General features: G+C 45.6%; 1 protein-coding gene across 5 annotated transcripts in view; it reads right to left on the minus strand.

Annotated features, from left to right (window-relative positions):
* Positions 1–17,324, minus strand: part of yeats2 (YEATS domain containing 2) — a 60,191-nt gene that overhangs the window by 15,426 nt on the left and 27,441 nt on the right. For all 5 annotated transcript variants that reach the window (XM_035788586.2, XM_052464012.1, XM_035788585.2 and 2 more), the window contains 8 exons: positions 16,234–16,428; positions 15,318–15,546; positions 15,015–15,176; positions 9,271–9,389; positions 8,083–8,232; positions 1,430–1,615; positions 488–929; positions 182–316 (listed from right to left, as the gene is read on the minus strand). In XM_035788586.2, coding sequence (XP_035644479.1) covers positions 182–316; positions 488–929; positions 1,430–1,615; positions 8,083–8,232; positions 9,271–9,389; positions 15,015–15,176; positions 15,318–15,546; positions 16,234–16,428 — 1,618 coding nt within the window. The remainder of the gene's footprint in view (positions 1–181; positions 317–487; positions 930–1,429; positions 1,616–8,082; positions 8,233–9,270; positions 9,390–15,014; positions 15,177–15,317; positions 15,547–16,233; positions 16,429–17,324) is intronic.

Below are 17,324 nucleotides of genomic sequence, written 5' to 3' on the forward strand. Positions count from 1 at the left end.
TCAGCGGGTGCTGTGAAAGTCTGTCTACCTGGTTTTCTATTGATTTCAATAGATGTCAGATACTCTGGAGAAGAGTCATATGCTGCTTGGGCCTTTGTGTCACTGTCTGAAAAATACATGTCAGGAAAAACGCTGGATTGTCTGATGGATTGATTACTATATTATGGAATAAATGACTTACCTCTGTTGACGGGCATGTGTATGGTCTGTACGCCTCCTGTGCCCGTGCCCACCCCCAGTTGTTTGGGCTGGTTGGCAGGGACGGTCAGCACTGTCTGCTGGGAGCTGGACCCGCCAGAGTGGATCTTCAGCATACCTGGACAAGACCAGAGCACAGGAGACAACTCTTAGCCTTAAAGTATCTATTTATTTGAAATCTGTGCTTTGTTTTTACACAGGTGATCCTACTGAGAAAAAAAATGGAGACCTGTCCCAAAATAGCAGCAATCCACTTTCTCAAACAACATAAGAGATATTCTCTTCCTACCTGATAGGGTAGCAGCAGTCTTTCCTCCCCCTGCCACCATCCCACTGAACAGCGATGCCGCACTGACCAATGACGTGCTGGCGCTCTTCGGCACACCCACTACCATAGAACCCGCCCCTTTGGCCATGCTGATGACGTGCATGTTGGTAATGCTCTTAGCAACGGTAACAACGGTGCCAGAGGTAGTGGGACCCTTTGCCAAGGTGACAGTTGGCGCCGTGGCGCCCTTCTGCATGGTTACCAAACCGCCGGCGCTCTTTGCCATGGTAACGGAGGTTGCCGTGGATTTCTTTGCCATGGTAATGGCAGCCGTGGTGTTCCTTGCCATGGTAACGGCGTTAGCGGCGCTGGCGTTCTTTGCGGCGTTGATGACTGCTGCCTGGTTGGCTGCCACCAGGACAGCGTGGGATACAGGTTTGGCCTGAACAGACACCTCCGCTACCTGGAACCATACAACCACAAACAGCTGGCATTCGTGAAGATGTAGTTACACAGACACAAACAGACAGATTCACACAGTTTTATTGCCCGAAATATCACCACATGGTTTCAGTCTGTGTATGAAATAATTACACTGAAAAAACAACTATTTTAGAGAGAAAGAATGATACAGGCTACGGGTAATACACCTTTCTAGTTTCATAACTCTTTCATAATATGTTAGGGTCCACAGCCCTGTGCTCCCCTTCAATGATAAATCCCATTCATTGAAATGAAGAGGCGGACTGATAAAGCTAGGCCATTGGGTTTAGGGAGTTCTAGCTGAAACAAAGGAACACATTTCTCTCTGGCAAGACGCTAACATTCTAATGAACAGTTCTGGAAGAGCGGAGTTTCAAAATGGGGATCAGGAAGAGAAGCTTCTTGGTTCCATAAAGGACCAGATAATCTTGTTCTGATACAGGGTCTATTCAGAGGTAACCCCAAACTCCTCCCACTCACCGGTTGACTGGCAGTTGCCGTGGCAGCGGCGGTGGAGACAGCGCTGGGGGTGGAGCTAGTGGCTGTGATGACTCCACCCGTCATCCTAAGCATGGTCGTGGCCGGCTTGGACAGGTGGGCCGCTGTCGCCGTGCTTACCGTCTTCACTGAGCCATCAGACAGCTTCACCTGGGACCCGCCCAGCGCCTGTCAATCAACATACAGTCCACACAAATAAATGAAGATATAAGAATCAAGAATCAATAAAGTTATAACTTACAGCAAATGCCTTGTATAGTATATAGGAAAAGGTGCAGGACAATATTATCAATGCTTATGCAGAAAATAGACAATGCCTTATTAGAGACAATCGTTCAATAGTAAATTCCACAAGTACTCCTGCTCTACATTGAGATCTATGTCATCTACACCGTGTTTCTCTGATGTTTCTGACTGACCCACATGAGGCAGATATGTCCTCCAACCAACTGCACTTAGCGTGGCCAAACAAACCCGACACAAAGCTTTAACATGCACTCAAAACCTTTTGCAATAGAATCCAGAGAATTTAGAGCATTGAGCCCCAGTATTATGACGCCACATGATGTGAATACCCAGGCAGGCGGGCCAAGGCCCCAAGGGAACAGAGGAAGGAGCTCAGGACAGGAGGGTCATTTGGGAGAGAGGTGAAAATGGCTATTGTGGTTATGTGAGCTGAAAGAGAGTGAAGGGTGACAGTGTCAGACTCTTCTCCTCTAGCTAACAGCAGCACGGGTTGGCGCGCGCACAAGCAACTAGACTGATAGTCTCACACACACACTAATACAGCTGTCTCTCACCCAATACTGTCGGTAGATATGCTTCTTAGTACAAAGTTGAACAAGCCTGTTGACATCATGACATTTCATTATTATCACAAACCCTGAGGCTGCGGTCAAATCGATGACAGCGGCATATATTCTTCAACGAGATCACATCGTGAAAATAGCATTTTATTCTTATTAAAAGAGATCCAGACAGGTTCATTTAGCAAACTTTCTGAATGGACATATAGGCCTACAGAGAGAATCAGCCAACTCACTCACACACACACACACACACACACACACACACACACACACACACACACACACACACACACACACACACACACACACACACACACACAGCCGGTAAAAGCAACCCCAATCAAATACATCAGCGTGTGTCAGACATAAGAGCAGATCTTACTTCTTTCCTTAAAACATATGAAAAAAAAAACAGGGCCTAACTTGAGGCTTTCCAAAAGTAGGAGATAATGAATTGACTAGGAAAGTATGAAGGGGACAGCTATGCTATAGTATGAAAATGAAATTGACAATCATTAAAATAGAAACAAATGCATCCATAGCCTATTTATCAGAGATGCTGATCAGAGGGGGAGAGGATTATCAAATACTAAAATAACAAATAAAGACTTTGTTGACTGATAAAATGAATGACAAGCCCAGCTGGGCACTTTCCTACATTTGACATTCGCGAGAAGCCGGTACTTCTATGCGTTCTCAGGGGCGCGTGCTCCGTCAACAGCAGACACATGCTCATTGCTCACATGGAGCGCATAAATGATGGTATGAAATGAACCCAAACTTGTTTCTCACAAGCGTTAACAGGTTGTGAACAGTGTTTCCACTCCGAGAATGAGAATGGTAAATTGCTGTAATTAATACATGCATTAACAGAAATGTAACCAAATGAAAGGGATTAGCGGAAAAATGCCTGTTTTACAAACGGTAGACCACCACACGGGCATTCATAATAGTGCATTGGGGGCAGATACTGTATAGCCAAGGCTACTATTCTACTTAGCGGGGATAGGAGGGCGGCAATTTGTGTTGGTCCCGCCTAAGGCGCATTGTCAACTTGACACAACATTAGCGCATTATAGGCCTCCGAGCCAGAACAACCTTGTCGACTGCTGTTGAATAATTAATGAAGTCAGACACATCCAAGGTTTTTTTTAAAAAGAACGCCGATGTACTTACTTACGAGCAAGCAAATGTGCATTGGTTTATATTTACATTTTAAAAAGTCCACACATCAAAGATTTGATTACCGAAGTGCCGTAGCCTATAGCGCTCTACCCCCCCCCGCACATCTAGCAGATAAGCTGCTGGAGCATCAAAGGAAAGTTGGAAAGAGGAGCTGGAGAACGTTTAGTAGACGGATGAAGTTAGCAAAACAAGCTCTTATAATCATTAGTAAACACTCCTGTTATTAGGTCAAGTTTATCTACATGAACCTACAATCAATGGACTTTTGACTGTCTTCATCCATAACCGTCAGTTAGAGGGTTATTCAATCACTGTCACAGCCCTCACGGTTGGCCTCTGAAAAGGCACTTCGAGTCAATTACGAGCTCAGTTTAGTAGTATTTGCACCAGCTGTTTTTAAGAAGGACTAATCCATAAAAGGAGAAAGAGAACTTAAACTATATATCCATAGAGGACATAACTACTGCCTGACTCCATACTAAATAGCTCAATCAATTCAGACCACGGCAATGATAAAATATACTGGCAGAGGAGAGGATGAGAGAATGTTTGCAATTAAACGGAGGGAGACACAGAAAGAGAGACAGAGAGAGAAATAATTAGCCGAAGTTAAAGCTCAGACGTCTGCCAAAGGCATAATTATTAGCACTAATCATATAGTCAGGGCAAACAAAAAACCAGACAACACACACACACACACACACACACACACACACACACACACACACACACACACACACACACACACACACACACACACACACACACACACACACACACACACACACACACACACAGGAAAACACACAAGAACTCCCTTGTGAAATGCCTTTTTAAAGCCCACTCAACGAGTCCCATTTATATTTAGGATACCTACTGGAGAAACACACATTTAATAACACGGTGTTCTATATCTATGCAAATTATGGCTTAAATCACTGCCTTTATATCCTCTTGAAGCTACTAGATTAAATGGCCATTACTACGATGGTATAATAATGCCTTTAGTGCACCAATGTTGTGCTACAGTGTGTTTGTGCCTGTGTGAGGATAGACAGATATAGAAAAGTTGTCTGGCTATAGATTTATCCGCCAGAACATGCACGGTGTGACCTAGATGCAACCAGGCAGTGTGTATCTGTGTGTGTACTGTGTGAGGATAGACAGATATAGAAAAGTTGTCTGGCTATAGATTTATCCCCCTGAACATGCACGGTGTGACCTAGATGCAACCAGGCAGTGTGTATCTGTGTGTGTACTGTGTGAGGATAGACAGATATAGAAAAGTTGTCTGGCTATAGATTTATCCGCCAGAACATGCACGGTGTGACCTAGATGCAACCAGGCAGTGTGTATCTGTGTGTGTACTGTGTGAGGATAGACGGATATAGAAAAGTTGTCTGGCTATAGATTTATCCCCCTGAACATGCACGGTGTGACCTAGATGCAACCAGGCAGTGTGTATCTGTGTGTGTACTGTGTGAGGATAGACAGATATAGAAAAGTTGTCTGGCTATAGATTTATCCCCCTGAACATGCACGGTGTGACCTAGATGCAACCAGGCAGTGTGTATCTGTGTGTGTACTGTGTGAGGATAGACAGATATAGAAAAGTTGTCTGGCTATAGATTTATCCCCCTGAACATGCATGGTGTGACCTAGATGCAACCAGGCAGTGTGTATCTGTGTGTGTACTGTGTGAGGATAGACGGATATAGAAAAGTTGTCTGGCTATAGATTTATCCCCCTGAACATGCATGGTGTGACCTAGATGCAACCAGGCAGTGTGTATCTGTGTGTGTACTGTGTACCCACTGCAACTCACAAAAAGTTGGCAGAGTCTGACGGTATTTCATGCTTCAAATGCAGTCTGGGCGAGTACCTTATATCATAGCTAACCATTAAATACAAAAATAAATCCATTGCCCCTCTCAATGATGACATACACAGTGCCTTCAGAAAGAATTCACACCCCTGACTCATTCCACATTTTGTTGTGTTACTGCCTGAATTCAAAATGGATTCCATTGAGATTTGTTTTGTCACTGACATACACACAATACCATATAATGTCAAAGTGTTGTGTTTTTAGACATTTTTACAAACGAATAGCTGAGGCAATAAGTATTGAGGCAATAAGTATTTAACTTATTATTTTCCCCCTCATCAATCTACACAGCATACCCCATAATGACAAAGAGTAAAACTGAAATGTCACATTAACTAAGTATTCAGACCCTTTACTCAGTACTTTGTTGAAGCACCTTTGGCAGGGATTCATTTTCTTGGTTATGATGAGTTTCTGGGGAGTTTCTCCCATTCTTCTCAGCAGATCCTCTCAAGCTCTGTCAGGTTGGATGGGGAGCATCTCTGCACAGCTATTTTCAGGTCTCTCCAGATGTTTGATCAGGTTAAAGTTTGGGCACTGGCTGGGCCACTCAAGGACAATCAGAGACTTGTTTAGAGACACTCATGCGTTGTCTTGGCTGTGTGTTTAGGGTTGTTGTTCTGTTGGAAGGTGAACCTTCGCCCCAGTCTGAGGTCCTGAGCGCTCTGGAGCAGGTTTTCATCAAGGATATCTCTGTACTTCGCTCTCTTCATGTTTCTCTTGATCTTGACTAGTCTCCCAGTCCCTGCTGCTGAAAAACATCCCCAAAACATGATGCTACCATCACCATGCTTCACAGTAGGGATGGTACCAGGTTTCCTCTAGACGTGACGCTTGGCATTCATGACAAAGAGTTCAACCTTTTACCAGACCAGAGAATGTTGTTTCTCATGGTCTGAGAGTCTTTAGGTGCCATTTGGCAAACTCCCAAGCGGGCTGTCATGTGCTTTTTACTGAGGAGTGGCTTCCCTCTTGCCACTCCACCATAAAGGCCTGATTGGTGGAGAGCTGCATCTGGAAGGTTCTCCACAGAGGAACTCTGGAGCTCTGTCAGAGTGACCATTGGGTTCTTGGTTACCTCCCTGACTAAGGCACTTCTCCCCCGATTGCTCAGTTTTGCCAGGTGGCCAGCTCTAGGAAGAGTCTTGGTGGTTTCAAACTTCTTCCATTGAAGAATGATGGAGGGGACCTAGTGGACCTTCAACGCTGCCAACATACTTTATGGTACTTCTCCCCAGATCTGTGCCTCAACAAAATCCTGTCTCGGAGCTCTAAGGACAATTTCTTCAACCTCATGGCTTGGTTTTTGCTCTGACGTGCGCTGTTAACTGTGGGACCTTATATAGACAGGTGTGTGCCTTTCCAAATCATGTCCAATCAATTGAATTTACCACAGGTGGACTACAACAGAGTTGAAAAATAAATTAGCAAAGAATCAGGGAATGCCAAGAGTGTGCAAAGCTGTCATCAAGGCAAAGCGTGGCTCCTTTGAAGAATCTCAATCTATATATTTGGATTTGTTTAACACTTTTTTTGGTTACTACATGATTCCATGTGTTATTTCATCATTTTGATGTCTTCACTACTATTCTACAATGTATAAAATAGTTAAAATAAAGAAAAGCCCTTGAATGAGTAGGTGTGTCCAAACTATTGACTGGAACTGTACATGTTTGAGAGAGAGTCTCACCTTTCCACAGAGGGGCCAGTGTGTAGCTCAAACTGCTCAGACGCTACAGACAGAAATTGGCAGATCGCCTATACCGACTTCAGAGTCCCAAAACGTTTGTGGGGGTCATAGAACAAAACGGAGATCCCTATCGTGTTCGTGAGAAAAGTTTGTTTGGAGGCCAAACCATTCGGACGCTACAGACAACTTTGTGAGAAGACCCATTTTTGAGATGTCTCATGGTCTGACAAACACCGCTCTAGCTCTGTCATCTTTCACCGCAGATCCGGGAAGTGCGACATAGGCAGACGCGGTGGACTGAGACGCTTTGAAAAAGGATATGTCTAGCCTACTTCTATGGGGATTTGTGTATTATGCTAATTATATTTCCGCGGGGGGCTCGGACATCGATCTCCAGAAATGAGCCCATTAAGATGAAAGGCAATATCTTTAGGCCCTGTACATGGTTGGTATCAGGCAGGTGTGCTATTTTAGCAATTAGCATCATCACCTGTCTGATGCAGCACGGTGGCTACTTGGCTGAAGCATGGGGTTGCTCCTCTGCATTGTTTACCACAAAGGGCTAATCGTTAGCTAGATCACAGACTCTAAATATCATCGTTGCTTGTTTATTGTACTAAAAAAATATATACTGGCAAGTTTATGCTTTCGATTGGCCGACGCGCTACCCGCAGTAATCTTTTATATTGTCATGCCAGACACAGAGATTGTAAAAACGATGCCAATTGCGCAAACATTTCAGTTGATAAAGAAATCTAACAGCACTTAAAAGTGGGATACCTACTGCTCTTTTCAATAATTGTCATCAAAACTGTTGTCTTCCCCCCCCCCCCCGAGACTGAATTTAGGATTTGTTTTTGCGCAGTGACTGGCCTTATTAGAACACATGTGTCTCTGCACAGCAATCAGCAGAGTGAGGGGTTGAGCACTCTTTACAGCTGATAGTTGATATTCAGCTCATAAATAAACAACATAGCTCATTAACAGCATCTTCCCAGAAGTAACCATGGCTATGGTGGACAGGCTATACCTGTCCACCATTTTGTGTCTCGACAGTACTGACCTGAGCCAGGATGGCAGCCTTCTGACCCGCTGTGACCCGGATGGCCTGCTGGGTGACGGTCGCAGGGGACGACAATACGTGACCTGTGGAACTGGCCGCGCCCTGTTTCCCCACGCCCTGCGACGCCGGCTGGCCAACCAGAAACGTGCCCTGGAAAAGATCAATCAGAAACAGCTTGGTCGATACGACACCAAAAGATAATATCAACAGCAATGGGTTTTACAATACCATCTGAGAGTTTTTGTTAGAGCTTTTCTTGAAGAGTTTAGAAGTATGGAGGGGATTGGTAACATGTATTTGTTGTTTATTAATTGGTTTATTCAACAGTTTGGTAATAAGGGTTGGTGGGATGAATGGGTGGCACATTGTGGTTGATAAATTTGAACATCCTCTTTGGCACATTTAGGCAGTAGTTAGGGAGGAAAATAACAGGGGCGGGCGATTTCTTTAGTTAGGCTGTTTAAGGATGGAGGAGGGGTGTGTGTGTTTGTGTACATGAGCAAGTGTGTGGTTGGTCACATGAATTTGCTGCTAACGACCAGTGGAACGAAAGAGAATGTCTAAATGTGTCCGTACTCTCTGCAGGCTAAAGATTTTCCCAAAGGTTGGACTGACGTGAGAGTGAGAACAGCGAGCGGTGACATGAAATGATCTCTGCCCCAGATTTAGGTTTTCAGGTGGGAGGAAGAGAGGACGCACATACTTCATTAGGAGTTGTTGGAGACGGTGTTGTTCTCGAGTTAAGAGTTGGATCAATGTTTCGATAATGAATGAATCTACTTCAGGGATATATTGGGAGCAGCAGGCTCAATCACTACTGAAATACTAAAGATAGGCTTTACTAAAGTAAATTACCCAGAGAATATACTTTATAAAGGGAAAATTCTTCAAATAATCACTACCGGAATACTAAAAACAGACGTTACAAAATGAAAATCCCAGCTTTCATGAACACAAAACAGCAAAAATGTATTATTTATCAAGAAGAAAATCCGCTAGCAAGTAGTCTTTAAAATGAACAGGTGTGATGGATTTGAGAGACTGAAGAGAGTACTTTTATTCTACTCCGAGACTCTCCACAAGAATAAGACATGAAAGACAGCAGCTTGTTTCACTCAAAGATTAATCGAAGAGGATACAAGGGTGAACAGAGAGAGAGTGAGAAGATGTGTGTGTGTGTGTGTGTACCTGTGGGGTCTGTTTGAGGATGTATGATGTGTAGGAGAGGTTAGAGGGCAGGCTGCTGGATGAGGAGGTGGGGGTCTGAGAGCCAGAGCCTGTAGAGGAGCTGCCCTGGGACTGCTGACCTGCACACACATACACACAGAGAGAGACATGGTTCAGCAGAAAACAACATCAAAAGGGCTTAGATGGTGGGCACGGAGGGCCCGGCTATAGAGAACATTTCCTGTAACTCTACATATACACACAGAGAGAGACATGGTTCAGCAGAAAACAACATCAAAAGGGCTTAGGTGGTGGGCACGGACGGCCCGGCTATAGAGAACATTTCCTGTAATTCTACACATTTTGCCATGCAACTGAGAGAAAATGAAGCGAATTCCCTGCAATTCCATGCATTTTACCATTGCTAATGCTTTATACTGCTAAATTCCTTGTTTTGGTTATTGTCAATTCTCCCTGGATGTCTAGCTTTTATTTTAGTGATCGTTAGTTCTCAAAGATGAATAAAAAATGTATAGTTCCATTATCTTTTCAACATACTTTATATGTTATTTCTCAGCGGGAATTGCGTATACTCACTTCTGAATCCCCACAATGTGTATCAAAGTAGTGTAGTGGAGGTATACACCGTATCAATTATTAAGGCTGATGGAACAGATCTAAATGTTTGGCTTAAAATTATGATAAACTATCATCTTTTCACATTTTAAGAGCAGCAATGTGCACACAGCAATAGGCCTACGGACGAATGCTCCAACATACTATTTGCTCACTGCAAATGAGTGCGGCCACATGGACAGAGATGGAAATATAGAGAGACATGCTTCAGCATAATGCGCCTAGAGCAGGGCTCTCCAACCCTGTTCCTGGACACAGAGAGACATGCTTCAGCATAATACGCCTAGAGCAGGGCTCTCCAACCCTGTTCCTGGACACAGAGAGATGCTTCAGCATAATACACCTAGAGCAGGGCTCTCCAACCCTGTTCCTGGACACAGAGACATGCTTCAGCATAATACACCTAGAGCAGGGCTCTCCAACCCTGTTCCTGGACACAAAGAGACATGCTTCAGCATAATACACCTAGAGCAGGGCTCTCCAACCCTGTTCCTGGACACAGAGAGACATGCTTCAGCATAATACACCTAGAGCAGGGCTCTCCAACCCTGTTCCTGGACACAGAGAGACATGCTTCAGCATAATACACCGAGAGCAGGGCTCTCCAACCCTGTTCCTGGACACAGAGAGACATGCTTCAGCATAATACACCTAGAGCAGGGCTCTCCAACCCTGTTCCTGGACACAGAGTGACATGCTTCAGCATAATACACCGAGAGCAGGGCTCTCCAACCCTGTTCCTGGACACAGAGTGACATACTTCAGCATAATACGCCTAGAGCAGGGCTCTCCAACCCTGTTCCTGGACACAGAGACATGCTTCAGCATAATACACCGAGAGCAGGGCTCTCCAACCCTGTTCCTGGACACAGAGAGACATACTTCAGCATAATACACCTAGAGCAGGGCTCTCCAACCCTGTTCCTGGACACAGAGACATGCTTCAGCATAATACACCTAGAGCAGGGCTCTCCAACCCTGTTCCTGGACACAAAGAGACATGCTTCAGCATAATACGCCTAGAGCAGGGCTCTCCAACCCTGTTCCTGGACACAGAGAGACATGCTTCAGTATAATACAGCATAATAAGAGCTACCATCCTGTAGGTTCAACCCTGTTGCTGGAGAGCTATTATCCTGTAGGTTCAACCCTGTTCCTGGAGAGCTATTATCCTGTAGGTTCAACCCTGTTCCTAGAGAGCTACCATCCTGTAGGTTCAACCCTGTTCCTGGAGAGCTACCATTCTATCCTGTAGGTTCAACCCTGTTCCTGGAGAGCTACCATCCTGTAGGTTTACTCCAACCCTTTTCCTGGTGAGCTACCATCCTGTAGGTTCACTCCAACCCTGTCCTGGAGAGCTATTATCCTAAAGGTCTCAACTATTGCTGGAGAGCTACCATCCTGTAGGTTCAACCCTGTTCCTGGAGAGCTACCATCATGTAGGTTCAAACCTGTTCCTGGAGAGCTACCATCCTGTAGGTTCACCCCTGTTCCTGGAGAGCTATTATCCTGTAGGTTCAACCCTGTTGCTGGAGAGCTACTATCCTGAAGGTTCAACCCTGTTCCTGGAGAGCTACCATCCTGTAGGTTCAACCCTGTTCCTGGAGAGCTACCTTCCTGTAGGTTCAACCCTGTTAATGGAGAGCTATTATCCTGTAGGTTCAACCCTGTTCCTGGAGAGCTACCATCCTGTAGGTTCAACCCTGTTCCTGGAGAGCTACCATCCTATCCTGTAGGTTCAACCCTGTTCCTGGAGAGCTATTATCCTGTAGGTTCAAACCTGTTCCTGGAGAGCTACCATCCTGTAGGTTCAACCCTGTTGCTGGAGAGCTACCATCCTGAAGGTTCACTCCAACCCTGTTCCTGGAGAGCTACCATCCTGTAGGTTCAACCCTATTCCTGGAGAGCTACCTTCCTATAGGTTCAACCCTGTTCCTGGAGAGCTATTATCCTGTAGGTTCAACCCTGTTCCTGGAGAGCTACCATCCTGTAGGTTCAACCCTGTTCCTGGAGAGCTACCATTCTATCCTGTAGGTTCAACCCTGTTCCTGGAGAGCTACCATCCTGTAGGTTCAACCCTGTTCCTGGAGAGCTACCATTCTATCCTGTAGGTTCAACCCTGTTCCTGGAGAGCTACCATTCTATCCTGTAGGTTCAACCCTGTTCCTGGAGAGCTACCATCCTGTAAGTTCAACCCTGTTCCTGGAGAGCTACCATTCTATCCTGTAGGTTCAACCCTGTTCCTGGAGAGCTACCATTCTATCCTGTAGGTTCAACCCTGTTCCTGGAGAGCTACCATTCTATCCTGTAGGTTCAACCCTGTTCCTGGAGAGCTACCATTCTATCCTGTAGGTTCAACCCTGTTCCTGGAGAGCTACCATTCTATCCTGTAGGTTCAACCCTGTTCCTGGAGAGCTACCATCATGTAGGTTCAAACCTGTTCCTGGAGAGCTACCATCCTGTAGGTTCACCCCTGTTCCTGGAGAGCTATTATCCCGTAGGTTCAACCCTGTTGCTGGAGAGCTACTATCCTGAAGGTTCAACCCTGTTCCTGGAGAGCTACCATCCTGTAGTTTCAACCCTGTACCTGGAGAGCTACCTTCCTGTAGGTTCAACCCTGTTAATGGAGAGCTATTATCCTGTAGGTTCAACCCTGTTCCTGGAGAGCTACCATCCTGTAGGTTCAACCCTGTTCCTGGAAAGCTACCATCCTATCCTGTAGGTTCAACCCTGTTCCTGGAGAGCTATTATCCTGTAGGTTCAACCCTGTTCCTGGAGAGCTACCATCCTGTAGGTTCAACCCTGTTGCTGGAGAGCTACCATCCTGAAGGTTCACTCCAACCCTGTTCCTGGAGAGCTACCATCCTGTAGGTTCAACCCTATTCCTGGAGAGCTACCTTCCTAAAGGTTCAACCCTGTTCCTGGAGAGCTATTATCCTGTAGGTTCAACCCTGTTCCTGGAGAGCTACCATCCTGTAGGTTCAACCCTGTTCCTGGAGAGCTACCATCCTATCCTGTAGGTTCAACCCTGTTCCTGGAGAGCTATTATCCTGTAGGTTCAACCCTGTTCCTGGAGAGCTACCATCCTGTAGGTTCACTTCAACCCTGTTCCTGGAGAGCAACCATCCTGTAGGTTCAACCCTATTCCTGGAGAGCTACCTTCCTGTAGGTTCAACCCTGTTGCTGGAGAGCTACCATCCTGTAGGTTCACTCCAACCATGTTCCTGGAGAGCTACCATCCTGTAGGTTCACTCCAACCCTATTCCTGGAGAGCTACCATCCTGTAGGTTCAACCCTGTTCCTGGAAAGCTACCATCCTGTAGGTGCAACCCTGTTCCTGGAGAGCTACCATCCTGTAGGTCCACTCCAACCCTGTTCCTGGAGAGCTACTATCCTGTAGGTTCAACCCTGTTCCTGGAAAGCTACCATCCTGTAGGTTCAACCCTGTTGCTGGAGAGCTACCATCCTGAAGGTTCACTCCAACCCTGTTCCTGGAGAGCTACCATCCTGTAGGTTCAACCCTATTCCTGGAGAGCTACCTTCCTAAAGGTTCAACCCTGTTCCTGGAGAGCTATTATCCTGTAGGTTCAACCCTGTTCCTGGAGAGCTACCATCCTGTAGGTTCAACCCTGTTCCTGGAGAGCTACCATCCTATCCTGTAGGTTCAACCCTGTTCCTGGAGAGCTATTATCCTGTAGGTTCAACCCTGTTCCTGGAGAGCTACCATCCTGTAGGTTCACTTCAACCCTGTTCCTGGAGAGCAACCATCCTGTAGGTTCAACCCTATTCCTGGAGAGCTACCTTCCTGTAGGTTCAACCCTGTTGCTGGAGAGCTACCATCCTGTAGGTTCACTCCAACCATGTTCCTGGAGAGCTACCATCCTGTAGGTTCACTCCAACCCTATTCCTGGAGAGCTACCATCCTGTAGGTTCAACCCTGTTCCTGGAAAGCTACCATCCTGTAGGTGCAACCCTGTTCCTGGAGAGCTACCATCCTGTAGGTCCACTCCAACCCTGTTCCTGGAGAGCTACTATCCTGTAGGTTCAACCCTGTTAATGGAGAGCTCCCATCCTGTAGGTTCACTCCAACCCTGTTCCTGGAGAGCTACTATCCTGTAGGTTCAACCCTGTTCCTGGAAAGCTACCATCCTGTAGGTTCAACCCTGTTCCTGGAGAGCTACTATCCTGTAGGTTCAACCCTGTTGCTGGAGAGCTACCATCCTGTAGGTTCAACCCTGTTCCTGGAGAGCTACCATCCTGTAGGTTCAACCCTGTTCCTGGAGAGCTATTATCCTGTAGGTTCAACCCTGTTTCTGGAGAGCTACCATCCTGTAGGTTCAACCCTGTTCCTGGAAAGCTACCATCCTGTAGGTTCAACCCTGTTTCTGGAGAGCTACCATCCTGAAGGTTCACTCCAACCATGTTCCTGGAGAGCTACCTTCCTGTAGGTTCACTCCAACCCTATTCCTGGAGAGCTACTATCCTGAAGGTTCAACCCTGTTCCTGGAGAGCTTACCAATCCTGTAGGTTCAACCCTGTTCCTGGAGAGCTACCTTCCTATAGGTTCACTCCAACCCTATTCCTGGAGAGCTACTATCCTGAAGGTTCAACTCTGTTCCTGGAGAGCTACCTTCCTGTAGGTTCACTCCAACCCTATTCCTGGAGAGCTACTATCCTGTAGGTTCAACCCTGTTCCTGGAGAGCTATTATCCTGTAGGTTCAACCCTGTTCCTGGAGAGCTATTATCCTGTAGGTTCAACCCTGTTCCTGGAGAGCTATTATCCTGTAGGTTCAACCCTGTTCCTGGAGAGCTGAACCAGCTAAGGGGTGCTGAACCAGCTAAGTTACAACTGGGGATGGAGTGAAAACCTACAGATGGGTAGCTCTCCAGGAACAGGGTTGGAAAACCCTGACCTAGAGACTGCTATCTATACAGACATAAACACCTAAATAAACCTGCATTCATACACCAAAGAGGTGAAAACCCCCATGGCATATTCACTAGTCAGTGGGGGTTTGTTTATGTGACAAACTGGATTGGATACAAGGATGGGGTTGGAGAGGAAGAAGAACATAGGAAATGAAAGGAGAGGAGTTGGTGAGGATAATGAGGTGTGTGTGTGTTTTACCTGCTGAGTTGGAAGCTCTGAGGATGGCTCCCTGGGGAATGAGAAGCAGCTTGCCCTTCCCTGATGGGTTCTTGCTGTTGGTGGTGAGGTACAGCTTGGTGCCCGGGGGCAGGTTGGCAAGGTTGGCCAGGTTGTTGGCTGGCAGCTGGAGGGTAGCCATCACTGTGGAGAGAGAGAGCGGGGAGAGAGTTTGTCTGTCAAGAGTGTTTGTTTGTGTTTACGTGTCTGCATGTCTCAAATAAACAGGCACCTTTTCCCAATGTTTGTATGCGTGTGAACGAACAAAAGTGAAGTGACCCTCACCTCCGCTCTTTCCTGTTCCCCCTGCGGCCCCCGTTGCCTTAGCAACAACCTGCTGACCCACGATGCTACCAGCCGCTCCGCCGACGATGGCCTTGGCGACCCCCTGGGCGACCACCTGCTTCCCGCCGATCACCTTGGAAACAGAGGGGTTGCCCTTGGCGACCAGGATCTGTCCGCTGCTGATGGCCACCTGCTTCACCGCTGCCTGGAGGGCAGGGATACCCAGAACCTGGAGAGGGGGAACATTGGAAATGTAGTTTTACAGTTCAAAGCCTTTGCTCTCTGATACCGTGCTCACTGGCTGTGTGTGTGTGTGTGCATGTCAAATCAAAATGATGCTTATTGTTCACGTACACATTTTAACAGATTATGATTATGTTATTTGAGCCTAACAAAGCAGTACAATATCAAACACATAAAGTACATAAAAGTACATAAACAAAATACAAAAAATGTATAAATCAATAAATGTCGGTATGAATCCAATTAACAACCCAAATAGCACTGTTAGAGTAATCTAAATGCAATCTACACGTATCTACACAGGGTGAATTTACACTAGATATACTAAGAATGATATGTACAGCAGTAGATATAGAGTGAGCTATTATATTATACATTAGCGGTGAGTATAAACAGTATCATTAAATGCAATGTACAGTAGTAGAAATATTAGAATGAACTATGTTGAGAATACAGTATTTAAATATACAGTACAAAACCACATGGCAAAATGGATAGAATTCCAGGAATTATTCCGGACCAGAGTCTGGAACATAAATATATGTATTTAAGTGGTGCGTATAGACAGTATGTGAATAGAAACGGTGTGTATAGCAGTAGTTACATAGGATGAGCCATGACTAGAAGTTCAAGTGTGTGTGTGTGAGTATGTGTCCGTGTGTGTGTCTGATACCTTGCTGGGTGGGGCCCCTGCCCCACTGGCCCCTCCTGTCTGTTTCTGTGGCGACATGGAGATCACGTGACCTCCCTTCACTGCGACAAATTGCTGCGTTGCTGCGGCGGCAGTCTGCTGGGCTGCCGTTACCGAGGAAACCATCTGCTGCTGGTGCTGAGTGGGAACCTCCCCCGGCTCCTGCTTGATAATGACCTGCAGAAGTCAGAGAAAGAACATTACCACAAGGACTACCCGAGCTAGAAGCAACCTTTTAAAAATTATTCACACCCCTTGACTTCTCCACATTTTGTTGTGTTACAGCCTGAATTTCAAAATGGATACAACTTAGATTTTTTTATCACAAGCCTACACACACACAATACCCCATAAAGTCAATGGTTTTTACTAATTTTTCACGAATTAATGCTGAAATGTCTTGAGTCAATAAGTATTCATTCCCTTTGTTGTGGCAAGCCTAAATAAGTTAATGAGTACACATTTGCTAAACAAGCCACATAAGTTGCATGGACTCAATAATGCAGTAATAGTGTTTAGCATGATTTTTGAATGACTACCTCATCTCTGTACCCCACACATACAATTATCTTTAAAAGTCCCTCAGTCGAGCAGTGAATTTCAAACACAGATTCAAACCACAAAGGCCAGGAAGGTTGTCCAACGCCTCACAAAGGGCACCTATTGGAATATAGGTCAAAATAAAGCAGACATTGAATATCTCTTTGAGCATGGTGAAGTTATTAAATGGTGTATTGATGGTGTATCAATACAAGCAGTCACTACAAAGATACAGGGGTCCTAACTCCGTTGCCGCAGAGGAAGGAAACCGCTCAGGGATTTCACCATGAGGCCAATGGTGACTTTAAGACAGATACAGAGTTAAATGACTGTGGATGAATCACACATATTGCAGAAAGGGTGGCTACTTTGAAGAATCTCTAATATAAAATATATTTGGATTTGTTTAATTAACACTTTTTTGGTTATTACATGATTCCATTATGTGTTATTTCATAGTTGTGATGTATTCACTATTATTCTACAATGTAGAATATAGTAAAAATAAAGAAAAACCCTTGAATGAGTAGGTG

This window comes from Oncorhynchus keta, chromosome 15, assembly GCF_023373465.1.
Source record: "Oncorhynchus keta strain PuntledgeMale-10-30-2019 chromosome 15, Oket_V2, whole genome shotgun sequence".
NCBI lineage: Eukaryota > Metazoa > Chordata > Actinopteri > Salmoniformes > Salmonidae > Oncorhynchus > Oncorhynchus keta.